Source organism: Oncorhynchus nerka, linkage group LG18 (genome assembly GCF_034236695.1).
Source record: "Oncorhynchus nerka isolate Pitt River linkage group LG18, Oner_Uvic_2.0, whole genome shotgun sequence".
Lineage (NCBI taxonomy): Eukaryota > Metazoa > Chordata > Actinopteri > Salmoniformes > Salmonidae > Oncorhynchus > Oncorhynchus nerka.
This window is the reverse complement of record NC_088413.1, coordinates 37,783,127-37,810,670: the sequence shown is the minus strand read 5'-3', so window position 1 is coordinate 37,810,670 and position 27,544 is coordinate 37,783,127. Positions and strand designations below refer to the sequence as shown.

The 27,544-nt window shown below is 43.6% G+C and overlaps 1 protein-coding gene across 3 annotated transcripts; it reads right to left on the bottom strand.

The window, feature by feature from the left end:
* Window positions 1–221: 221 nt before the first annotated feature.
* On the bottom strand, window positions 222–25,110 carry LOC115145820 (dnaJ homolog subfamily A member 1-like). 3 transcript variants are annotated; one of them, XM_029687367.2, is made up of 9 exons: window positions 25,014–25,110; window positions 22,187–22,334; window positions 21,492–21,669; window positions 21,242–21,346; window positions 20,594–20,815; window positions 16,865–16,979; window positions 15,934–16,049; window positions 3,973–4,073; window positions 222–1,198 (listed from the first exon to the last, which is right to left on the bottom strand). In XM_029687367.2, the coding sequence occupies exons 2-9, from the start codon at window positions 22,316–22,318 to the stop codon at window positions 971–973; spliced, it is 1,197 nt and encodes a 398-aa protein (XP_029543227.1). In that variant the 5' UTR covers window positions 22,319–22,334; window positions 25,014–25,110; the 3' UTR covers window positions 222–970. The 3 variants fall into 3 exon arrangements, with proteins under 3 accessions (XP_029543227.1, XP_029543225.1, XP_029543226.1); XM_029687365.2 differs by having other exon boundaries at window positions 24,966–25,080; XM_029687366.2 differs by lacking the exon at window positions 25,014–25,110 and adding an exon at window positions 24,813–24,959.
* Window positions 25,111–27,544: the final 2,434 nt, after the last annotated feature.

Here is a 27,544-nt window from a genome sequence, read left to right as displayed (position 1 = left end):
TTTTTACTTCAGACTTGACTTGGGACTTGAGTGCTAAGACTTGAGACTTACTTGACTTGTAAAACAGTCCCACCTCTGCCATTTACTGAGGTAAAAGGTATGAGACTTCAAGGATGGAATACTTTCAACTTGGCAGTAGAAGACTAGCCATTACGTTTACACCCAAGACACTTAAAATAATTGTGACAGTCACAGCACATAGATACCAATAGCAGAACATCTTGAGGCCTATTGAAAGTTTATTTACAGTTTGACTAATTCCCATGAAGAGTGGTAGAATTAAACCGATTAGAAAACTCTAGATCGTACAAATGGGGTAAATAACTTTTTCCATCGTCAGTTGAACATAAAGAAGTATGCCATACTACAGAAGATAGGATGATTCAGATGAAGAACCACAAGGCCAATGTGCATTTTATGAAATGGAGATGAACATGCATCATTACATCATTATTAAAAATGAATATAAACAAAATAGTGTAATATTTGGCAAGTATCTTTCAACTATGCTAATGTAGAATACAAAAACATTTCATTATTCTAAAATGGACCAATATGCACAAAGGCCTATATGGTTCTTCACTGCGAGGATTCAATTAGGCAACATGAATTATAGCTTCAAACTATCTTATTTCGTGACCTTTGGAAGCAAAAAAAAGCCAAGACAGCGGGTGTTCAAAACCTGCTAATATACAAACACTTTAAAAAAAAGTCAGTGACAGCATCCATAGCGCTTCCAAAATCTCAATCTAAGGGATTTAACCAGAATTGTATTTCATCCACTCAGGCACACGATCCAACTAAAAGGCAGCCAAGTCGCATTGGAACGTAGATCCAGGTATCGGGCCCAAAGGACCGCTTCAGCACCACAGTTAGCATTGTAAGTTAAGAGAATAAAAAATTAAAGATGCAGATTGTGCACGTTTCCGGAGGGGCCTGGGGTTAGAGGTTGGAGTGAGGTGAGGGGGTCTTATGAGGTCTGGCACTGGACCCCACCAGCAGACGGGTAGTCATCCTCCACCATGTAGTGGTATTGACTGCGTCTTACTCTGGCCGGGTCACAGTCTTCCAGGTCGGCGTAGATGTAGAGGTCGTCGTCCATACTCTCGGGCTGCTCCGCCTCACTCTTGGAAGGAAGGTAGTGCTCTAGCTCCTTCAGCTTGTGCTTGGGGAGGAAGTTGGCTGTGGGGAATACCACCTTTGTAAAAAACAAAAACAAAAAAGGAAAATGGTTTTAATTTCTACACCATAACTTTTTCTTTAAATGTCATGAAATTAAGAACCAACTGAAACATTCACAAAGCAACGCAAAACACAGCCCGAGTTACACAGGTTACAAAGTGCAGACTTTATAGTGTCAATTACATGATCAAAATAAAAGTGCTATGACAAAATGGCCACTGGCCAGTAGTTTTCCAGTGGTTTAATAAAACAACAATACTGTCTGTGGCAGTTTAAAACTGAGGGAGTGAATTAATATATATAAAAACCACCATCTGGGTCTCCAATCCCAGTATTGTCCAGACCCTGTGTTCTCCCCAAATTTGGTCCCTTGGCTCATCTCTGCAAGTTCTCAATGGGCTCGGGAGAAGCGAAGGTCGAGTCATGCGTCCTCCGAAACATGTCCCGCCTGGCCGCCTACTTCTTATCACACTGCTTGCTTGATCCGAATGTCATCCACACCAATGTGTTAGAGGAAACACCATTCGACTGCGACCGAGCGGAGTCAGATCGCAGGCGCCCATCACAAGGAGTGGCTAGAGCACGATGAGCCAAGGAAAGCCCACCGGCCAAACCCTCCCCAACCCTGGACGGCGCTGGGCCAATTGTGCGCCATCCTGTGGGTGTCACAGCTTAATTAGGACGCCATTTCAATAAGATAACCCAATATAAACTCAGCAAAAAAGATACGTCCAAAGAACGTCAAAGATAACTCGTAAAAATCCAAATAACTTCACAGATTTAAGCACTGTTTCCCATGCTTGTTCAATGAACCATAAACAATTAATGAAGACACAGCTTACAGACAGTAGGCAATTAAGGTCACAGTTATGAAAACTTAGGACACTAAAAGAGGCCTTTCTCCTGACTCTGAAAAACACCAAAAGAAAGATGCCCAGGGTCCCTGCTCATCAGCGTGAAAGTGCCTTAGGCATGCTGCAAGGAGGCATGAGGACTGCAGATGTGGCCAGGGCAATAAATTACAATGTCCTTACTGTGAGATGCCTAAAATAGCGCTACAGGGAGACAGGACGGACAGCTGATCGTCCTTGCATGGGCAGACCACGTGTAGCAACATCTGTACAGGATCGGTACATCTGAACATCACACCTGCGGGACAGGTACAGGATGGCAACAACAACTGCCCGAGTTACACCAGGAATGCACAATCCCTCCATCAATGCTCAGACTGTCCGCAATAGGCTGAGAGAGGCTGGACAGAGGGCATGTAGGCCTGTTGCAAGGCAGGTCCTCACCGGCAACAACGTCGCCTATGGGCACAAACCCACCGCCGCTTGACCAGACAGGACTGGCAAAAAGTGCTCCTCACTGACGAGTCGCGGTTTTGTCTCACCAGGGGCGATGGTCGGATTTGCGTTTATAGTTGAACGAATGAGCGTCACATCAAGGCCTGTACTCTGGAGCAGGATCGATTTGGAGGTGGAGGGTCCGTCATGGTCTGGGGCGGTGTGTCACAGCATCATCGGACTGAGCTTGTTGTCATACAGGCAATCTCAACTCTGTGCGTTACAAGGAAGACATCCTCCTGCCTCATGTGGTACCCTTCCTGCAGGCTCATCCTGACATGACACTCCAACATGACAATGCCACCAGCCATACTGCTCGTTCTGTGCGTGACAGAAATGTCAGTGTTCTGCCATGGCCAGTTTAGAGCCCGGATCTCAATCCCATTGAGCACCTCTGGGACCTGTTGGATCGAAGGGTGAAGGCTAGTGCCATTCCCCCCAGAAATGTCTGGGAACTAGCAGGTGCCTTGGTGGAAGAGTAGGGTAACATTTCAAAGCAAGAACTGGCTTATCTGGTGCAGTCCACGAGGAGGAGATTTAATGCAGCTGGTGGCCACACCAGATACTGACTGTTACTTTTGATTTTGACCCCCCGTTTGTTCAGGGACACATTATTCTATTTATGTTAGTCACATATCTGTGGAAATTGTTCAGTTTATGTCTCAGTTGTTGAAGCTTGTTATGTTCATACAAATATTTACACATGTTAAGTTTGCTGAAAATAAACGCAGTTGACAGTGAGAGGACGTTTCTTTTTTTGCTGAGTTTATATACACACACTGGTGAGGATGATGAGCATGCGGATGAGCTTCCCTGAGACAGTCTCTGACAGTTTGTGCAGAAATTCTTCAGTTGTGCAAACCCAGTTTCATCAGCTGTCCGGATGGCTGGTCTCAGACAATCCCGCATGTGAAGGTCCTGGGCTGGAGTGGTTACACCTGCGGTTGTGAAGGCCAGTTAGAAGTACTGCCACATTCTCTAATATGACTTTGGAGGTGGCTTATGGTAGAGAAATTAACATTCAATTCTCCGGCAACAGCTTTGGTGGACATTCCTGCAGTCACCATGCCAATTGCACACTCCCTCAAAACTTGAGACATCTGTGGCATTGTGTGGTGACAACTGCATATTTTAGTGGGCTTATAATGTCCCCAGCACATGGTGCACCTGTGTAAAGATCATGCTTCTTGATATGCCACACTTGTCAGGTGGATAGATTATCATGGCAAAGGAGAAATGTTCACTAACAGGAATGTAAACAAATTTGTGCACAAAATTTGTGAGAAACAAGCTGTGTGTGTATGGAACATTTCTGGGAACTTTTATTTCAGCTCATGAAACATGGGACCAACACTTTACATGTTATGTTTATATTTTGTTCAGAATAAATACTAAATAGTTCAACATCTACAGTATCAAGTCCTGAATGGTGTGTGTGTTTTACCGAAAAGAGGATAATGAGGCGTCCCTTTTCAAACGGCCGGCGGTGTATGGGCATCCCCTCATTCAGGACACACTTCTTGTCGCCAGGTTTGATCAATTCCCCTGCAAAGGTAAAAATGAGATAGAAACTATTTATAAAATAGAAACTATCAACTGGTGCGGTCACAATACCAACATTTTACTAAACCGAGTAAGTAGTATAGCGATACCATTGGGAAAACAGTTGAGTGGCCTAGCATCCTGTTCGCCCCCCCGGACACTTGTTCCCATTTTCTAAACATTATGCGCTACCCAAAAACCCTGTCACTGATATTCACACTTCTAATCAATACAACACATAAGGAATTGACTTCACACTGTTCACTGCATAATAGAATTCTGCGTAGAGTGTCTGATTATCTAATCTGTCTGGAGCAATGGGAGGAAGGAATATACTGTACATGCATAATGATGTGCATGTCAAATAAAATCTAATATTATGCAGTTCAAGAAATAGTTCAAACAAATATTTACTAAATAAAACAGAAAATAAATAAACAATAAAATGACATATCAGTAACGAGGCTATATACAGGGGGTACCGGTTCTGAGTCAATGTGCAGAGGTACAGGTTAGTCGCGGTAGTTTGTACATGTGGGTAGGGGTAAAGTGCCTATGCATAGATAATAAACAGCGAGTAGCAATAGTGTAAAACAAGGGGTGGCCAATGTAAATGATTCAGGTTAATTGTTTAATTGTTCAGCAATCTTATAGTTTGGGGGTATAAGCTGTTAAGCCTTTTGGACCTAGACTTGGTGCTCTGGTACAGCTTGCCATGCGGTAGCAGAGAGAACAGTCCGACTTGGGTAACTGGAGTCTTTGATAATTCTTTGGTCATTACTCTGACCCCGCCTCGTATATAGGTCCTGGATGACAGGAACCTTGTCCCCAGTGATGTATTGGTCTGTACGCACTACCCTCTGAAGCGCCTTACGGACGCCGAGCAGTTGCCATACCAGGCGGGGATGAAACTATTTGACTTTCATACTCTAGAACATTTGTATCTCTTGACTTCTGATTTCTGAACGAGACATACTGAGACAACTACTCTCCACACTCCCCGTGCTGAATACATCCACCTCCTAATCGAAGTGGATGAATAGCAACAGTGGCGTTATAATTTTTGTTGTTGTCTCGAACCGTTCTCTTCACTAATCAGTAAATCGGTACAAACTTAGTAGGAGAAACAGATACTAAGTGATTGGATAAGCCTCTGGAGGAATTGTGAGTGGAAGAACATACTCTTTGGGGACCAACCAGGTCAACCTGCGCGAAGGTAATTAACCGCTTGTTGTAATACATATATAAAGGCATTAATAGTAGTAAGTGTTTTGATGATTGTTGATGTTATAAATTAAGGACAAAGAAGAAACTGTAATAACGTGTAGAACTGTGTGACTTGCAAACATTGAGTAAAAAGTAGAAACTAGACCCAAAACCCTAGGGGAGAGAACGCCTCTGACACTGCCGTTCTAGGGGAACAAGTCTAGTTTCTACACAAAAGACAATTTAAAGGATTGGACAGCCAACTCATTTATATTGTAAAAAGCAAAGTTACTCTATATTAATATTCAAGCAGTATTAACCGACGGGTGTAGGAATTAAATTGTAAATTGTTTCTCTAGAGTGATTGGGAACCCTATAGAGCAATGGCGAGTTGAAGAGTCTACTCTTTGAGAACTAAAGATGGCTGGTAAAGGTACCACAGGGAAGAGGTCTGATTGATATTATCTAAGATCCCGAAACACGCCTAACGGCACCACATAAGGCTAATCTCAGAATAAAAGTGCAGGATACATAACCAGGCCAGTCCGGCGGGCCTGTGAGTCACCTGTTAGCCGGGTGACATAAGAACTTGAGTGAGACGACTTGTATCACTCTCGACAGGGGGTACCTTAACGGTCCTATAGCAAAATCCCCTACCGTGACAAGTCGTGGCCAAAAGTTTTGAGAATGAAACAAATATTAATTTTAAAAGTCTGCTGCTTCAGTGTCTTTAGATATTTTTTGTCAGATGTTACTATGGAATACTGAAGTATTTTTAATTTATATTTTATTTCATCTTTATTTAACAAGGTAGGCTAGTTGAGAACAAGTTCTCATTTGCAACTGCGACCTGGCCAAGATAAAGCAAAGCAGTGTGACACAGACAACAACACAGAGTTACACATGGAGTAAACAATAAACAAGCCAATAACACAAACAAGTCAATGACACAGTAGAGAAAATAAAGTCTATATACAGTGTGTGCAAAAGGCATGAGGAGGTTGGCAATAAATAGGCCATAGGAGCAAATAATTACAATTTAGCAGATTAACACTGGAGTGATAAATGAGCAGATGATGATGTGCAAGTAGAGATACTGGTGTGAAAAGTAAATAAAATAAAAACAGTATGGGGATGAGGTAGGTAGATTGGGTGGGCTATAATACAGCTGCAGTGATCGGTTAGCTGCTCAGATAGTCGATGAAGTCTCCAACTTCAGCGATTTTTGCAATTCGTTCCAGTCACAAGCAGCAGAGAACTGGAAGGAAAGGCGGCAAAATGAGGTGTTGGCTTTGGGGATGATCAGTGAGATATACCTGCTGGAATGTGTGCTACGGGTGGGCGGAGCTTTACCTAGCATAGACCTATAGATGACCTGGAGCCAGTGGGTCTGGCGACGAATATGTAGCGAGGGCCAGCCGACTAGAGCATACAGGTCGCAGTGGTGGGTGGTATAAGGTGATTTGGTAACAAAACGGATGGCAGTGTGATAGACTGCTCAGCAAACTGGATGCAGAGTGTTGGAAGCTATTTTGTAGAGGACATCGCCAAAGTCGAGGATCGGTAGAATAGTCCGTTTTACTAGGTTAAGTTTGGCGGCGTGAGTGAAGGAGGCTTTGTTGCGAAATAGAAAGCCGATTCTAGATTCGATTTTGGATTAGAGATGTTTAATATGAGTCTGGAAGGAGAGTTTACAGTCTAGCCAGACACCTAGGTATTTATAGTTGTCCACATATTCTAGGTCGGAACCGTCCAAGGTGGCGATGCTAGTCGGGTGGGCGGGTGCGGGCAGCGAATGGTTGAAAAGCATACATTTGGTTTTACTAGCGTTAAAGAGCAGTTGGAGGCCACGGAAGGAGTGTTGTATGGCATTGAAGCTCGTTTGGAGGTTAGTTAGCACAGTGTCCAAGGAAGGGCCAGAAGTATACAGAATGGTGTCATCTGCGTAGAGGTGGATCAGGGAATCGCCTGCAGCAAGAGCGACATCATTGATATATACAGAGAAAAGAGTCAGCCTGATAATTGAACCCTGTGGCACCCCCATAGAGACTGCCAGAGGACCGGACAACATGCCCTCCGATTTGACACACTGAACTCTGTCTGCAAAGTAGTTGGTGAACCAGGTGAGGCAGTCATCAGAAAAACCAAGGCTATTGAGTCTGCCGATAAGAATACGGTGATTGACAGAGTCGAAAGCCTTGGCCAGGTCGATGAAGACGGCTGCACAGTACTGTCTTTTATCGATGGCGGTTATGATATCGTTTAGTACCTTGAGAGTGGCTGAGGTGCACCCATGACCAGCTCGGAAGCCAGATTGCACAGCGGAGAAGGTACGGTGGGATTTGAAATGGTCAGTGATCTGTTTATTAACTTGGTTTTCGAAGACTTTAGATAGGCAGGGAAGGATGGATATAGGTCTGTAACAGTGTGGGTCTAGGGTGTCACCCCCTTTGAAGAGGGGGATGACCGCGGCAGCTTTCCAATCTTTAGGGATCTCGGACGATACGAAAGAGAGGTTGAACAGGCTGGTAATAGGGGTTGCAATAATGGCGGCGGATAGTTTTAGAAAGAGAGGGTCCAGATTGTCTAGCCCAGCTGATTTGTACTGATCCAGGTTTTGCAGCTCTTTCAGAACATCTGCTGTCTGGATATGAGTGAAGGAGAATCTGGGGAGGCTTTGGCGAGTAGCTGCGGGGGGAAGCTGTTGGCCGGGGTTTGAGTAGCCAGGAGGGAGGCATGGCCAGCCGTTGAGAAATGCTTATTGAAATGTTCGATTATCATGGATTTATCAGTGGTGACCATGTTACCTAGCCTCAGTCCAGTGGGCAGCTGGGAGGAGGTGCTCTTGTTCTCCATGGACTTTACAGTTTCCCAGAACTTTTTGGAGTTAGAGCTACAGGATGCAAATTTCTGCTTGAAAAAGCTAGCCTTTGCTTTCCTGACAGACTGTGTGTATTGGTTCCTGACTTCCATGAATATCGTGGGGACTATTCGATGCTATGGCAGTCCGCCACAGGATGTTTTGGTGCTGGTCATGGGCAGTCAGGTCTGGAGTGAACCAAGGGCTATATCTGTTCTTAGTTTTGCATTTCTTTTTGAACGGGGCATGCTTATCTAAGATGGTGAGGAAATTACTTTTAAAGAATGACCAGGCATCCTCAACTGACGGGATGAGGTCAATATCCTTCCAGGATACCCGGGCCACGTCGATTAGAAAGGCCTACTCACAGAAGTGTTTTTGGGAGCGTTTGACAGCGGACCCATAGCGGATACAGGCAATGAGGCAGTGATTGCTGAGATCCTGATTGAAAACAGCGGAGGTCTATTCCTTGATGATTTGTGTGAGATAGAGAGCATCTAGCTTAGATTGTAGGACTGCCGGGGTGTTAAGCATATCCCAGTTTAGGTCACCTAACAGAACGAACTCTGAAGCTAGATGGGGTGGCGATCAATTCACAAATGGTGTTCAGGGCACAGCTGGGAGCGGAGGGGAGGGGTCGTGGGAGCGGAGGGGAGGGGTCGATAGCCGACGGCAACAGTGAGAGACTTATATCTGGAGAGGTACATTTTTTAATTCGAAGTTCAAACTGTTTGGGTATAGACCTGGAAAGTATGACAGAACTTTGCAGGCTCTCTCTACAGTAGATTGCAACTCCTCCCCTTTTGGCAGTTCTATCTTGATGGAAAATGTTGTAGCTGGGTATGGAAATCTCAGAATTGTTGTTGGCCTTCCTAAGCCAGGATTCAGACACGGCAAGGACATCAGGGTTGGCGGAGTGTGCTAAAGCAGTGAGTAAAACAAGCTTAGGAAGGAGGCTTCTGATGTTGACATGCATGAAACCAAACCAATGCTTTTTCGATCACAGAAGTCAATAAATGAGGGTGCCTGGGGACACCCTGGGTCTGGGTTTACCTCCACATCACCCGAGTAACAGAAGGAGTAGGATGAGGGTACGGCTAAAGGCTATCAAAACTGGTCGCCTAGAGCGTTGGGGACAAAGAATAAAAGGAGCAGATTTCTGGGCGTGGTAGAATAGATTCAGGGCAAAATGTGCAGACATGGGTATGGTGGGGTGCGGGTACAGTGGGGGTAAGCCCAGGCACTGAGTGATGATAAGAGAGGTTGTATCTCTGGATAAGCTGGTTATAATGGGTGAGGTCAACGCATGTGTGGGAGGTGGGACAAAGGAGGTATCAAAGGTATAATGAGTGGAACTGGGGGCTCCATTGTAAACTAAAACAATGATAACTAACCTAAACAACAGTATACAAGACATATTGACATATGAGAGACATACAGCGAGGCATAAAGTAATCACAGGTGTTGATTTGGAGAGCTAGCTAAGACAACAACAACAGCTAATCAGCTAAAACAACAACAGGTAAAATGGCGATGAATGGGCAGAGGGTCGGTTAACTACACACAGAGCCTGAGTTCGCCGCTGGCGCCGGCAGATAAAAAATAAATAAAAGTAAATAAATATATAAACAGAATGGAGTACTGTGAATAATGGACAGTCCAGCGTGCATCAGCTATGTAGCCAAGTGATCATAGGGTCCAGGGGGCAGCAATAGATGGAACAGGGAGGCGGCGGAGTAGTCGTTACTACGCTAGCACGCGGGTGACGCAGCGTTTAAAGTTAGTAGCCCGGGGCTAGTAGAAGTGTCTGCTCCGACGGAGGCTGGTTGAAGGCACAGCGGATGGATTATTCGTCGGCAGACCTGTCGTGGCGGTACTAACGATCCAAGCCAGGTGGCGAAAGAGGTATTGTAGTAATTTAGTTCTGTCCAAGAGATGCGCCTGGCTCACGGCTAACTGGTAATAGCTTCTGCTCGATAGCAGGGGTGATCCGGTGCCACGGTCCAGAGCTTACGGCAAGGATCCGGTGGAGTAGTGTGTTCTAGCCGTGTTTGGGTAGAGCCCGGGTGAACAACTGAGTAGGCCGGGAGGTGGGCCTCAGGGATAGCTTCGGTACTGGGTAACTCGGTGGGTGCTAGCTAGCTGTGAAGATCAGGAGAATAGTCCAGGCATTACGGCAGGAATCCGGCGTTATATTGGAGAGACAGTCCGATACTGGTTGGCTGGCGAGTATTATCCAGGCTAAATATATATATATATTTTTTAAAGGGCTGGTACTTGTGCAGAAGGTAAAGGCCGCTAGCAGTGGCTAACAATGACTAAATAGCTTGTAGCTAATTAGCTGGTTAGCTTCTGATGGCTGTGGTTCCTGCTATAAGGTCTTAAAATGACATAATAGCGGTTCCGTATCACATTGGGTGAGGCAGGTTACTGGAAGGTATAAATGAACTAAAATGGAGAAGAGATTGAAAATAAAATTGAAATATATACCAAAAAATACAAAGTACACGAGAGGACGAACAAAACACGTCTGCACTGCTACGCCATCTTATAATTACAAGCATTTTTTAAGATGTCAAAGGCTTTTATTGACAATTACATTAAGTTGATGCAAAGAGTCAATATTTGCAGTGTTGACCCTTCTTTTTCAAGACCTCTGCAATCCGCCCTGGCATGCTGTCAATTAACTTCTGGGCCACATCCTGACTGATGGCAGCCCATTCTTGCATAATCAATGCTTGGAGTTCGTCAGAATTTGTCAGTTTTCGTTTGTCCACCCGCTTCTTGAGGAATGACCATAATTGTCCCTAGAATTTCTAAGCAAACAGCTGGAGGCAGGGCTTTCTCCTATAGAGCTCAATTTTTATGGAACGGTCTGCCTACCCATGTCAGAGACGCAAACTCTGTCTCAACCTTTAAGTCTTTACTGAAGACTCATCTCTTCAGTGGGTCATATGATTGAGTGTAGTCTGGCCCAGGAGTGGGAAGGTGAACGGAAAGGCTCTGGAGCAACGAACCGCCCTTGCTGTCTCTGCCTGGCCGGTTCCCCTCTTTCCACTGGGATTCTCTGCCTCTAACCCTATTACAGGGGCTGAGTCACTGGCTTACTGGGGCTCTCTCATGCTGTCCCTGGAAGGGGTGCGTCACCTGAGTGGGTTGATTCACTGATGTGGTCATCCTGTCTGGGTTGGCGCCCCCCCTTGGGTTGTGCCATGGCGGAGATCTTTGTGGGCTATACTCAGCCTTGTCTCAGGATGGTAAGTTGGAGGTTGAAGATATCCCTCTAGTGGCGTGGGGGCTGTGCTTTGGCAAAGTGGGTGAGGTTATATCCTTCCTGTTTGGCCCTGTCCGGGGGTGTCCTTGGATGGGTCCACAGTGTCTCAGCCTCCAGTATTTATGCTGCAGTACTTTATGTGTCGGGGGGCTAGGGTCAGTTTGTTATATCTGGAGTACTTCTCCTGTCCTATTCGGTGTCCTGTGTGAATCTAAGTGTGCGTTCTCTAATTCTCTCCTTCTTTCTCTCTCTCTCTCTCGGAGGACCTGAGCCCTAGGACCATGCCCCAGGACTACCTGACATGATGACTCCTTGCTGTCCCCAGTCCACCTGGCCGTGCTGCTGCTCCAGTTTCAACTGTTCTACCTTATTATTATTGACCGTGCTGGTCATTTATGAACATTTGAACATTTTGGCCATGTTCTGTTATAATCTCCACCCGGCACAGCCAGAAGAGGACTGGCCACCCCACATAGCCTGGTTCCTCTCTAGGTTTCTTCCTAGGTTTTGGCCTTTCTAGGGAGTTTTTCCTAGCCACCGTGCTTCTACACCTGCATTGCTTGCTGTTTGGGGTTTTAGGCTGGGTTTCTGTACAGCACTTTGAGATATCAGCTGATGTACGAAGGGCTATATAAATAAATTTGATTTGAAGTTCTCAATGATATTAAGGTCTGGGGGAGTTTCCTGGCCATGGACCCAAAATATCGATGTTTTGTTCCCCAAGCCACTTAGTTATCACTTTTGCCTTAGGGCAAGGTGCACCATCATGCTGGAAAAGGCATTGTTCATCACCAAACTGTTCCTGTATGGTTGGGAATAGTTGCTCTCGGAGGATGTGTTGGCACCATTCTTTATTCATGGATGTGTTCTTAGGCAAAATTGTGAGTGAGCCCACTCCCTTGGCTGAGAAGCAACCCCACACATGAATGGTCTCAGGATGCTTTACTGTTGGCATGACACAGGACTGATGGTAGCGCTCACCTGGTCTTCTCCGGACAAACTTTTTTCCGGATGCCCCAAACCATCGTAAAGGGGATTCATCAGAGAAAATGACTTTACCCCAGTCCTCAGTAGTCCAAACGCTGTACCTTTTGCAGAATATCAGTCTGTCCCTGAAGTTTTTCCCGAGAGAAGTGGCTTCTTTGCTGCACTCACACCTGCCTGCTGCCATCACTGAGCAAGCTCTGTACTGGTAGTGCCCCGATCCCGCAGCTGAATCAACTTTAGGAGACGGTCCTGGCACTTGCTGGACTTTCATGGGCGCCCTGAAGCCTTCTTCACAACAATTTAACCTCTCTCCTTGAAGTTCTTGATGATCTGATAAATGGTTGATTTAGGTGCAATCTTACTGGCAGCAATATCCTTGCCTGTGAAGCCCTTTTTGTGCAAAGCAATGATGACGGCACGTGTTTCCGTGCAGGTAACCATGATTGACAGAGGAAGAACAATGATTCCAAGCACCAACCTCCTTTTGAAGCTTCCAGTCTGTTATTCGAACTCAATCAGCATGACAGAGTGATCTCCAGCATTGTCCTCGTCAACACTCACACCTGTGTTAACGAGATAATCACTGACATGATGTCAGCTGGTCCTTTTGTGGCAGGGCTGAAATGCAGTGGAAATTTTTTTTTTTGATTCAGTTCATTTTCATGGCAATTAATTGCAATTCATCTGATCACTCGTCATAACATTCTGGAGTATATGCAAATTGCCATCATACAAACTGAGGCAGCAGACTTTGTGAAAATTTCTATTTGTGTCATTCTCAAAACTTTTGCCCACGACTGTACATATGGTCACTGTGGGGACGACATCATCAATGCACTTATTGATGAAGCCGGTGACTGAGGTGGTATACTCCTCAATGCCATTGGATGAATCACGGAACTGTACTGCAGTCTTGTGCAAGCAAAACAGTCCTGTAGAGTAGCATCCACATCATCAGACCACTTCCGTATTGAGCGAGTCACTGGCAGTTCCTGCTTTAGTTTTTGCTTGTAAGCAGGAATCAGGAGGATCGAATTATGGTCAGATTTGCCATATGGAGGCCAAAGGAGAGCTTTGTATGCATCTCTGTGTGTGGAGTAAAGGTGCATGTTTCCTTCTGTTTGCACGTGAAATGCTGGTAGAAATGAGGTAAAAAAGATTTAAGTTTTGCAATAAAGTCCCCGGCCACTAGGAGGGCAGCTTCTGGATGAACATTTTCCTGTTTTCTTATGGCCTTATATACAGCATTGGTTTGTGGCTACGGATAATATAGATGAGAACTCTTGGTAGATAAGGTCTACAGCTTATCGTGAGGTACTCTACCTAAGGCGAGCAATACCTTGAGACTTCTTTAATATGAGACATTGCGCACCTGCTGTTGTTGACAAATAGACACACACCCCACCACTCGTCTTACCAGATGCCGATGCACGGAAAATCCAGCCAGCTCTATATTACCGTGTCGTCGTCCAGCCTCGATATTGCAGTTAATGTCCCACTGGTAGGACAGTCTCAACCGTAGATCCTCAAGTTTTTTTCTCCAATGATGTTGCACGTAAGCCAATAGAACCGATGGTAATAGGGATTTACTCACTCGCCTACGAATCCTAACAAGGCATCCCAACCTTCTCCCTCTGTATCTACACCTTTTCTTCACGCAAATAACTTTGTCAGGTACAAGGTGAGTAATCGCCGTTCTGATGTCCAAAAGCTCTTTTCGGTCATGAGAGACGGTAGCAGAAACTTTGTGAAAAATAAGTTAAACAATGCGGGGGGAAAAAAATAACACAGTTGGTTAGAGGCCCGTAAAACGTCAGCCATCCCCTCCGGTGCCATTATAATGTCATTGTGGCAGTAAGGGGAAAACACTGCATGAAACCTTTACTCTTCAGTTAACACTCTCCCTCCCTCCATTTCCCTCTCTCCCCCAAGCGCTCCCTACTTTAAAAACATTAGGCACCAAACATAATTTAAGATGTAAAGTCCCCAGTTTAGGGGACCTGTGTGGTTCTGGTACCGGTTCTGACCAACATTTTCATTTAAATCGATCTGTGGACACCATAGATCGAAATGGCTTGCATTGAGCGTTCTTAAGGACACAGGAAGGAGTATGTCTCTTGCCTGTGTGAAGCAGGATGTGAAATCTGACATCACTTGAAGCTGGGATGTCCCTCCTACCATTTCATTCGCTCTTCAGACTGTCCATCAACTCCTGGCTGAACTCTATGTCACATTACATTTACATTTAAGTAATTTAGCAGACGCTCTTATCCAGAGCGACTTACAGCCACTAACAACATTAAACACTAACACCATATGCCTGAAATCCTTACATCATAACACAGGAGAGAGTGGTTTCATCGCTGTAGCACATTCAGAGAGATTTATAGTCAGTAATCAAAAATACTTCAGATTTTAAACAAAAAACACTCAGAGACAAGATTAATATGAGATGAAAGGCGAGTTCAGGAAGCAAGAGCTCTGAGAGATGTTCACAGCGATGGGGGCAGACATTTTGATCAAGAGAGACCTTTAGAAAATATGCACACTAACACTAAATATACAAATACGTATTTTACAGTTGTAAGGAAGGAGAAATCTTATAGTTGGTCGTTTTATGAATTGAATATACTATATTTAGAAAAAATGTAAGTAATTTCAAGCCTTATTCATAGAGTTGTCGAAATATTTCATATTTTCATACTTTTATCATTTGTACTGTACTTGAGCTTGTGTTCTCAAGTGACTACACCTAAGCAATTTATAGCAATTTTTTACCTGAAAGGTTAGATTTGAACCTTTTTTTGGAGTATGCAGCATTACTAGTTATTGTTTATGGCCCTTTCATGATAAATAATTACTTTTGGGGATTCCATTTATTTACATTTGAGGTTAATGAGCACCAGAAATATATATATTTTTATATATAGTTTAGGCTTACATTAGGCCTATATGAATCCTACCTTTGAAGCACATCTCATGAGTAGCAGAGTCTTTTCCTTTTTTCCTACACCTAGGGAATTTGCCTAGACTTACTGTAAAGTGAGCATGTTGTTAGCTAGGTAGGTAACTTGACAGAACGTTGTTTGTTATCAAACCAATAATTAACGACCCAGGATTAGTTTGAAACATCCCGCAACACGGTTGTGAAATTCTACCCAAATGCATGACCGCAAACTTGATATTGCATAGTATACTTAGACTGGCCTGTGCTCTTGATTATACCAGGCAATAAAATGCTCCAATGTATCAACTTTGCTCGCTCTGCTCCAATGTAACAGAAGAGTCATCAGGGTCTGCGTCCCCGCTCGCCATTAAATTATATATATTCTTAAACTGATGGAGGAATAGAGATGCGCAGGAAGAGTGGACAGAGACAAGCAGGTGATGTTGGTATAAGTATCATGACGTTTTGGTACCGTTATATTACGATGGCACCGGTATAACGTGCAATACGATCAACCAAAAAATAAAATGCATATTTATAAAAAATAATTGCCCAGTTTCTGTTAAGTGAAATAATCTAGGAAGTGTACCTGGGTGGCAGGTGATGAGGAGGCTTCGGTTGTCCAGAGTTTGAACAGGCTTCTGGAAACCACACAGGGCCTCCACCAGCTGCAGCTCCATAGTCATGGTCAGATTTTCCCCTTGCCTGGAAAATAGAGCACAGTCAATAGGGCTGCGATCGATTGCATTTCAATTCAGGAAGTGAAATTCAAGAACTGATTGGCTCTCAATTGGGATTTTTTGTTGTTGTTGAATTGGCCAAATTTTCATTTTGCTACATGCCTGGATGCATAGACCTTTTTTCCAGTACACGACACACTGACGTCACACAGATGCGTGCGACTCTTGGAGCATTAAGAAAGCCATCGCCATCTGTGCCCATTCAACAGCCTAGATTTATGTTTTTATTACTGCAAAACAAAATATCTTTTTGGGGTTCAAATGCGCTTACAATGATGTTTGGATCCTTGCTTGAACAGTTGCTAAGATTATATTTGGTTGTGATTTTTGCTAAATAACTTTAATCCACAGTTGTTAGCTAGAATGCCAACCCTCATTGATATAGGCTGAAGCAAAAGCTAGCCAGAGAGCCATTTTACTGGTTGACGTGTTTAAGTAAATCCTATTATAATCCAAGAGTAATGTGAAATGCACTCATAAGCAACATGTAAATAGAGGCTTTTTTGCTGGCATTCTATAAGAACTCCCCCTTGTTCTGCCACCAACTTCCGCGAATCCCCCTCATGCGGCAATGTTTGCAAACACAGAAAGAGTTCTATAGGCTAGTACAGAATACAGACCAATACAATACTGAAGAATATAAAAAGTATTGAGTAGAACAATGGAACTGCCAAATTTGTGCACAAACACATTTGTTGGTCCAATTAGACAATGTGATAATAGACATAGGGTTGAGGCTGGTAGTGAGTAAGGACTAGCATGAGAAGTTTCATATTTTACCTGGTGAAGACAGGATGGACTCTCTGATCCAGGACAATGATGATGTCACCAGGCTCTAGTTCTGGCTCCTGATCTCCCTCCCCATGGAAAACTAGCTTCTGTCCATCCTTCATACCTGCAACAAAAATGTAGGATTTATTTAACTCAACTGGCCCATATTTAACTGCATTAAGAGAAGACTGATCAGAATTATCTGGTAAACACCGTTGACACGCAACCATGCCTTGAAACATTTAGGGCACTTCCACATATCCCTAGATGATTTGGATCCTGGAGCGTTTGGTAACCAGATCCACACTATAAAGCAGATGTGGAAGTGCTAACCAAACCTGGCCCTGTAATGCAGTAGTGCTTGTCGCATGAAACTTAGTTACAGAAATGATATCCGGAATCTGTAAATTTCCATTATTGTCAAAGCAAACCTTTAGTTGAATTCTCAAAAATGCTCCAGGGTACCAAATTCATATGTGAAAAAGTCCTGACTGTTGCCTTGAACAACCAGCGCCATAGAGCCAAAGAGTAGGGGGACAACCAACCACAACAGAATTCACAGTACACACTACAGTTTGCTTCAGTATAGGGATGTCACTATGGCTATCCATTGGATAAATTCACAAAAGGTTTTAGTATCACAACTCAAGGATACACTAAGTGAACTTGCTGGATGAGCTTTCTTAAAAAGGGCAATTCCACCCCTTTTGATTATTTCCAGCACAATATCAGTGTCTACATGTGAAAACGTCACATTTCTACATTTTGTAGAAAAAAAAGTTAGTTCTACCGATGACATCAAAAGTTAACATTGATTTTCAAACAGGTTCGTGGGGAGCAAGAAAAGACCCTCCTTCTGGCTAGAAACTTGTTGCAGGTTTTGAAAATTAACATTTGAATGACTTTTAATCAAACCCTGCAATGTTATAGAAACATTTATTTTTACTTTTTAACTACAGATCATAGAAACACCATTTTCACATACAGGTAACTACCAAAATAAAAGAAAACGCAAACATAGTGTCTTAATAGGACGTTGGGCCACCCGAACCGCCAGAACAGCTTCAATGTACCTTGGCCTAGCTTCTACAAGTGACTGGAACTCTATTGGAGGGACAGTTCCAGACCATTCTTTCATAAGATATTCCATAATTTGTTGATGGTGGTGGTAACGCCGTCTCAAGCACCGCTCCAGAATCTCCAATAAGTGTTCAATTGGATTGAGATCTGGTGACTGACACACTTTAAACCCCCTATGCTCCTCTGAGAACCGTATTTTAAAATCACAGTTCTTTGCTAGCCATGGTAGGCAAAATAATGTGCAACTGGGCATTTTTATACATGACCCTAAGCATGATGGGATGCTTTAATTGTCTAACTCAGGAACCACACCCCGTGGAAGCACCTGCTTACACTTTGAATCCCTCATTTACTCAAGTGTTTCCTATATTTTGGCAGTTACCTGTATGTAGACACTGATATGGTGCTGGAGAAAAATGAAAAGGGAGGTTAAAAAGTGACCCTTTAAGCTGTGTGTGAACGTACAGTGCATTCGGAAAGTATTCAGAACCCTTGACCTTTTCCACATTTTGTTACATTAGTCTTTTTCTAAAATGAATTAAATAGTTTTTTCCCCCAACACACAATTCCCCAAAGCAAAAACAGTTTACATTTTTGGGAATGTATATAAAAAAAAATAGAAATATCACATTTACATAAGTATTCAGACCCTTTACACAGTACTTTGTTGAAGAACCTTTAGCAGCGATTACAGACAAGTCTTTTTGGGTATGACGCTACAAGCTTGGCACATCTGCATTTGGAGAGTTTCTCCCATTCTTCTATGCAGATCCTCAAGCTCTGTCATGTTGGATGGGGAACATTGCATTACCAAGGAGCGGCTTCCGTCTGGCCTCTCTACCATAAAGGCCTGATTGGCAGTGCTGCAGAAAGGGTTGTCCTTCCAGGAAGGTTCTCCCATCTCCACAGAGAAACTCTGGAGCTTTGTCAGAGTGGGGTTCTTGGACACCTCCCTGACCAAGGGAGGTCTCCCCCAATTGCTCAGTTTTGCCTGGCGGCCAGCTCTAGGAAGAGTCTTGGTGGTTCCAAACTTCTTCCATTTAAGATATGATGGAGGCCTCTGTGTTCTTGGGGACCTTCAATGCTGCAGACATTTTTTGGCACCCTTCCCCAGATTTGTGCCTCGACACAATCCTGTCTCGGAGCTCTGCAGACAATTCCTTCGACCACATGGTTTGGTTTTGTCTGACATGCACGGTCAACTGTGGGACCTTATATAGACAGGTGTGTGCCTTTCCAAATCATGTCTAATCAATTGAATTTACCACAGATGGACTCCAATCAAGTTGCAGAAACATCAAGGATGATCAATGGAAACAGGATGCACCTGAGCTCAATTGAGTCACATAGAAAGGGTCTGAATACTTGTGTAAATAAAGGTTTTGTTTATTTTTTTAAATACATTTACAAACCTTTCTAAAAACATGTTTTCGCTTTGTCATTGTGGGGTATTATTTGTAGATTGAGGAAACATTTTAATTTAATACATTTTAGAATAAGGCTGTAACGTAACAAAATGTGAAAAAAAGTCAAGGGGTCTGAATACTTTCCAAATGTCGTCACCTGTTAAATCCACTTCAAATCAGTGTAGATGAAGGGGATGAGACAGGTTTAAGAAGGATTTTTTAAGCATTGAGACAATCGAGACATGTATTGTGTGTGTGTTTGCCATTCAAAAGGTGAATAGGCAAAACAAAAGATTTAAGTGGTTTTGGACGGGGTACGCCAGGTGCACCAGTTTAAGTGTGTCAATAACTGCAATACTGCTGGGTTTTTCGTGTGTGTTTTCGTGTGTATCAAGAATGATCCACCACCCAAAGGACATCCACCCAAACTGTCAACTGTGGGAAGTCAACACGGACCAGCATCCCCTTTCGACACCTCAAGGCTGTTCTGAGAGCAAAAGGGGTACAACTCAATATTAGGAAGGTGTTCCTAATGTTTTGTACCCAAGTTGATATGTAGCCAGCATTTTGTCAATTGACTGCCATTCTACACTATAGGGTCAAACTGAGCTGTACGGGGCTGGCCTGGCTAAGGATCCGCCACACATCCTGGAAACGTTTTGGAAAGGACAATGTGAAAAGGAAATATGTGAGCCAACACACAGTATGTTTTCGTTGGCCCTGTATGGGGTAAATCAGGCACTGATATGTCACTCCCTATGTCATCTTATCACAATGCTCTTCATTCCTGGTCCTAGAAGACTGCAGTGTGTTGCATGCCTTTGTCTCTGCCCAGGGCTAGAAATACTGATCCAACTAATAATCAAGATTTTGACTTCATGAATCAGGTGTATTAGCCATGTAGCTCTCCAGGACCAGAAGTGAAGAAATGTAGGTTGTATCACATAACAGACATCAAAAACTCTGGTTAAATGGACAAACATCTAAAACCTCCTACATCCTCAAAATGGAGTAAGAAAATCTTCACAATTTTACCTGGAAAATTGGCAGTCGCTCTGCTAGCATTCCCATCCACAGGTAGCTTGGTCTGTCAACTAACGATGTCAACAGGGCCCAGGGCCATGGTGCATCCCGTGTCAACATGCTTAACCCCCCCCATTGCTAAACAGAAAATACATTGAAATAAGTATATGTAAATTGTAAGCTGTGGAAAGGCTTCTCTTGATGGACAACAACGAATCAACCGCCTCACCTTTATCAATGTGGACCTCCAGGATCTTCTTCTGCCGCAGGATCTTGCGTCCACTGCAGGCCTTGCAGCGGTCCTTGTGGCTGATGCGCTGGCCCTGGCAGCCCCCACACACAGTGGACACCTGCTGCACCATGCCCGGGCCCAGCTGGTGGAGGCGCACCTGAATGCCCGTGCCCCGACAGGACATGCACATCTCCACCGCGCCCTTCCTTCCCCCGCGACCTACCCCAAAACACAGCCATGTCAGTCCATATCACCCCGGTTGTTTGCAGCAATGACTCTATTATTACATCACATTTTACTATGCATGCATGTATGCGTTTTAAATGTATGCATTTTATATCAGAGCAACAAAAACAATGGAACCAAGCAATACAGTTTGGGCATCGTATGACGATGATCTTGGAAATGTTTTATCCTAGCAGAGGCATTTACCTCCCTCTAACAGTCAATTGTTTATAATGTGAGCTTGTAAAAACCTTAAATCACTACAACAAAGTAGAATGACATCCAATCCATGCACGATCACACAGGGCTATTGAATCCGATGACTTTAGGGTCACTACACTGGTCATTTTCATCCTTTTAATAAGGGACTGATCAAGACCTAGGTTAACCAACAATGTAACATGTGTAGTAATGTAGCACCTTCACATCGCTCGCAAATAACATTCTTCTGGACAGCAAGTTTCCTCGTGGCGCCATTGAAGAGGTCTTCCAAAGAGACAGTGAGCTGATGAACAACATTCTTTCCTAGGTTTGGAGAGCACATTGGGGCAAACCATTAGCTTTAGAGATGTTAAGAAGAACCACAGAAAACCAAAGGCCAGAATTTGGAGTCTGACTTCTGTGGAAGGTAATATTTGTCTCTGTACTATTCTGTCCTATTTTGTTTTACCTCTCCTCTCCCGGTGCATTCGGCCACCTCCTCCAAAGAACATGTCAAAGATGTCCATGGGGGATCCAAAACCCCCGCCACTGCCCCCTCCTTTTATGGCTTTCTCCCCACCCCGGTCGTACACCTCTCTCTTCTGGGAGTCCGATAGCACTTCATATGCCTGAGAGATCTGCTTAAACTGGGAAGAAAAAACGGAATTATCAATTCTCAGAGCACAAACTACTAATAGAAATCTCAACTAGTACTCAAAAATATTAATGTCTCACAGAACTGTAGAAACAATGTATGTATTTTCCATATTCATCTCATAAATTAACCTTGCACAACTGGTATCAGTGTGCTGGATTAGCATATAGCGGCCTCCCTGAACTTGCCTCCTTTACCTTGCCAACACACGTGACCACCCGCTCGATAATGTGCAAACCGTTTGAGCTATATAAAATTTACCAATTGGATAGTCTGCGACATTTCAAGCTAGCTGTGGAGTGAGTTTACTGTAAGTTCTTAATACCGCTACACTGGCATGCATAACTTTTCTCCACTCAACCACTGGTAATAAATCAGAACCTATTCACAGAAGCAGTCTGACATTGTTTATAACACATACACAGCTCAGAAAAGTTAAAGGTGGTATGGAAAAATTTACTCTGTGACTATGGTGGATGCAAAGTGGTTTTCTGAATACATCCACTCACTTTCTCCCCCTCCGTAGGGTTCTTGTCAGGGTGGTACTTCAAGGCCAGCTTACGATAAGCCTTTTTCAGCTCATCTGGAGTGGCATTGGGCTTAACACCCAACATTTCATAAAAGCCGGTTTCCTTCACCATTGTTGTTTGTTGCAGACTGCAGAGGGGGGAAAATGCTGTTAACACAAGTGTCCGTTTCTCTTCCTGTATGACATATAGTGCCGGGCCATGTACTTTGAGGTCGGTTCAGTTATGGCTCGATTACAAAGAAATAACGTTTTCGATAGAAGAAAAAAAAATGGGGAGGGGGGGGTCTGACGCAGTCTTATGAAATCACTATTTAGTAGGTCAAAGTAAATATGGCATACTTTTACGACTGCTGAATACCAACTATCAATCTCTATCCCTTTCGATCGTGCGTTCTTGTCTCTTCTCTCCGTCTCTTACCGGACAAGTAGGCGCGCAATTGGTTATGTTCATTGCAGTTAATTACCACCTGCTCTGTTCTAAACTATGTAGAATATTGGCCTGTTGGAAACATTGCACAGTTTGGGCTTGATCTGATCAAGAAAAACTGCAGATTGCACTCTCACAGAAAAACAAAACAAAATGGAAATCAAATAATTGAACCGAACTTAGACAATTAGTTGCTAAAAAAAAAGAAAAAATGGTTAATCGCTCAGAACTAATGACATTATTTGCATTTGAAACCACTTCTTGGTATGACAACTTCCTCCCCCACCACAGCAATTTGACAATAGAAACCAAAGTTGGTGAATAGCAACATGTATTTCAACATGAGGGGTTAGCTCTTAACATCTGATCTAACCAATACCACAAGAGTTTCTGAACCCAGAAGCGCAACATGGTGAGACTTCTGAGAACGCTTGTGAGACAGGTCAGAGGGGTGTCCTACAAAGCAAGCTAGATCTACTCAGGGTTTTCTAAAGCTAATCAGCTTCGGTTAGCTTCACATTCCACCCTCATCCGTCCTACAAAAGTGTTTATTGCTCGTCCACCTGCCACTACCTCTAGCAGGCATGTAAGTGCACATGGCTAGTCAAAACACTGACCTCTCCATTGAGACTATGCTGAAAAAAATCCAGGGGCAAGACCATGCCACATTCATTTGTGCCGAAATCAAAATGGGACAAATTATCTTGCAAATTTGGCAGGCTATGGTGTAAAATAGAAGTGCCGTCTTTATTTTTTCCCCTTTTACCTTTAATGCTGTCTTGCGCTTTTCAAAGCACAACAAGTATATTCCCCCCTCTCCTATCGATCAAATAATTGTATTGTCAAACAAAAATATTACTGTGTGTGAAGTTTAAAATGCATTCGGTCTTTGCTAAATGTGCAATGTGATTTTAACATGACTCTTTTTTTAACACAAACATTTGATGTTTCCCTACAGTTTTCAGTCGTCAGCTTCGCCCAGGACTGGTTCATGTGAACTACTACAATCCTGACGCTGTGTTTGAACCTCCATAATCATCCCTTGGGAAACGGCTTTCAAAACATATGACTTTCATCAGCAAGAAATAATCTTGAAATAAAGAGATACACTTACTGTATCAGTTATGCACAGATCCATACAGCTATGGTAGCCCAATATTGGACTAAAGGAGCCTAGCACTACTATTAAATAAAGGATCTTAAATGTTCTGTTTAAAGGGCGAATTGGCTTTCAGCCAAAACAGCCAAATATGCCATTTAAACGTGAATCGATTCTCAATTGCGGTATGCTTCTAGAAATATAAATAGCTTTACTTTCATATTAACAAAATAATTTCACAAATGCTAAAAACAATTACTGTACACTTTTAACACAATTGCAGAGGACAGTATTTTCAGTGACACATTTGGGGCCCCGAGAGGCATATCGGTCTAAGGCACTGCATCTCAGTGCAAGAGGCGTCACAACGGTCATTGGTTCGAATCCAGTCCGTATCACACCCAGCCGTGATTGGGAGTCCCATAGGGCGGCGCACAATTGGCCGTCATTGTAAATAAGATGTTGTTCTTAACTGACTTGCCTAGTTAAATTAAAGGTTAAATAAATACAGTTTTTTTTAAATGTGGCGTTTGTCTTCAGTTTACTCACAGGTAACACGTTAGGTGTTCAGAGACGAAGATAGCTAAGAAATTAGAACAGGTAGTCCACTGACTTGTGTCCGTAAACAAAAGCGCTATTATTTCTCTCTGATATCAAATACAAAATCCTCATGCTTCCAAAACCGTACCGCAAGCGATGCCTGTTAACGTTCAGAAAGGGCATTGGGGCTTAATAAAACATCCCTGTACAGAAGACGCATTCTTCCAATTACTCTTGTATGTTTATTGGAACTGTGTCATAATCAAGGGCTAGTAGTAATGGACTGGAACTGTGTCGTGATCAAGGGCTAGGAGGTGATCTCTCGTATTGGAGAAGCAGTTTCTGCCAATCTTCATACTGTAACGTTACTGTCTTTGCCAATACTCTAGAAGCGTTAACTAGCGTCGAGCGTTAGCTACATTAACGTTAGCGAACGCTGGCAAGCTACATTATTTTACAAAACGCTTAAAGGACAAGATACCAATCTAGCTAGTTTCCAGTATCCAATATAACATTAAGTTAGCTAGCTAGGTAACTTACCTAGGTTTGATAGCTAGCTAGCCTAACGTTAGCTGGCTAGCAATCCCCGACCTACTGAGAGTGATAGTAGTAGCTTAAGCTAGTAGTTTGTTACCAATTAGGAACACTACTTTTTTTGCAGAAAGAAAACACCATTATATTGCGATTAGCTACCTGTTACAATAGACGTCTGTAGAGAGAAATTATTATTATTATTTTTACTTAGACCCCTCCCTCTCGTCCTGGCGATGAACTTCCAGAACCTTCGACTTGCACCGCCTACTTTGATGCTGCTTTCAAGACAACTCGGGAAAAAACGAGGTCAAACCATGATGTTGGTAATCTTCAGGGCGGAAAGTCGGAGCTATAGAAAGATGCCCTAGTTTCCGCTTGGGATTTCCGAAGTTGATGGCCGTTCAAAACGATTTTTTCCAGTCGGAGCTCGTTTTTTTCTCTCCAGAGTTCCCAGTTGCCTGTAACTCACTAAAGTCGGAGATTTCCCAGTTCAGAGTTCCCAGTTGTTTTGATTTTCAAGGGAAGCCAGGCCTCACAAAAAAAAGGTGTTTCATAATTTTCCTTAAATTCACAAGAGGCTGAATGCATATCACCAGAAAAAGCATCCGAGCGGGTGAAACAGAGCCCCGCTGTCTCTATGTGTAGGCCATCTATCTGATGCTGGCTGGACCAAAAGAGTAATAGGCTGACCACACCGGTCGCGTCACGTGCAAAATATATTTAGAAATCAATGTTATTCAATTATTGCAACCACACTGCCCGCACGCACCAACGAGCATCTTCGTTACCAAGGGCTAAAATAGAAATCAGTTCTATTTCTGACGCAGATCACGCTGCAAGTCCTGCCTCTCCCATCTCCTCATTGGTTTGTAGAAGCAGGTACCCACGTGCCTTCTCCTCATTGGTTATACCCACGTGGGTGACCATCCTACCCTGCCTTTCTAAAGTCTTTCGAAAGCTAAGTTAACAAACAGATCACCGACCATTTAGAATCCCATCGTACCTTCTCCGCTATGCAATCTGGTTTCCGAGCTGGTCATGGGTACACCTCAGCCACGCTCAAGGTCCTAAAAGATATCATAACCGCCATCGATAAAAGACAATACTGTGCAGCCGTATTCATTAACCTGGCCAAGGCTTTCGACACTGTCAATCGCCGCATTCTTATCAGCAGACTCAACAACCTTGGTTTCTCAAATGACTGCCTCACCTGGTTCACAAACTACTTATCAGATAGAGTTCAACGTGTCAAATGCCTGTTGTCCGGGCCTCTGGCAGTCTCTATGGGGGTGCCACAGGGTTCAGTTCTCAGGCCGACACTTTTCTCTGTATACATCAATGATGTCGGTCATGCTGCTGGTGATTCTCTGATCAACCTCTACACAGACGACACCATTCTGTATACTCCTGGCCCTTCTTTGGACACGGTGTTAACAAACCTCCAGACGAGCTTCAATGCCATAAAACACTCCTTCCGTGGCCTCCAACTGCTCTTAAATGCAAGTAAAACTAAATGCATGGTCTTCAACCCATCGTTGCCCGCACCTGCCCCCTCGTCTAGCATCACTACTCTGGACGGTTCTGACTTAGAATATGTGGACAACTACAAATACCTAGATGTCTGGTTAGAATGTAAACTCTCCTTCCAGACTCACATTAAGCATCTCCAATCCAAAACGAAATCTAGAATCGGCTTCCTATTTTGCAACAAAGCATCCTTCACTCATGCTGCCAAACATACCCTCAAAAAATGGACTATCCTAACGATCTTTGACTTCGGCGATGTAATTTACAAAATAGCCTCCAACACTCTACTCAGCAAATTGGATGTAGTCTATCACAGTGCCATCTGTTTTGTCACCAAAGCCCCATATACTACCCACTACTGCGACCTGTATGCTCTCGTTGGCTGGCCCTCGCTTCATATTCGTCGACAAACCCACTGGCTCCAGGTCATCTATAAGTATTTGCTAGGTAAAGCCCCGCCTTATCTCAGCTCACTGGTCACCATAGCAGCACCAACCCGTAGCATGCGCTCCAGCAGGTATATTTCACTGGTCACCCCAAAGTCAACTCCTCCTTTGGACGTCTTTCCTTCCAGTTGTCTGCTGCCAATGACTGGAACAATTTTTTTTTTTTAAATCACTGAAGCTGGAGACTTATATTTCCCTCACTAACTTTAACTTTAAGCATCAGCTGTCAGAGCAGCTTACCGATCATTACACCTGTACATAGCCCATCTGTAACTAGCTCACCCAACTACCTCATCCCCATATTGTTATTTTTTTTGCTCCTTTGCACCCCAGTATCTCAACTCACATTCATCTTCTGCACATCTATCACTCCAGTGTTTAATTGCTAAATTGTAATTATTTCACCACTATGGCCTATTTATTGCTTTACCCCCCTAATCTTAAATTTGCACACACTGTATATAGACTTTGTGTTATTGACTGTACATTTGTATATCCCATGTGTAACTGTGTTGGTGTCACACTGCTTTGCTCTATCTTGGCCAGGTCGCAGTTTTAAATAAAGGTTCAATAAAAAATAAATATTATACAATCTCAATCGTACTCCACACTGCCCTTTCCCACGATGAGACAGCCTATAGGGAGGTGAGATACCTGGCTGTGTGGTGCCAGGACAACAACCTCTCCCTCAATGTGAGCTGATCGTGGACAACAGGAAAAGGAGGGCCGAACAGGCCTCCATTAACATTGACGGGGCTTTAGTGG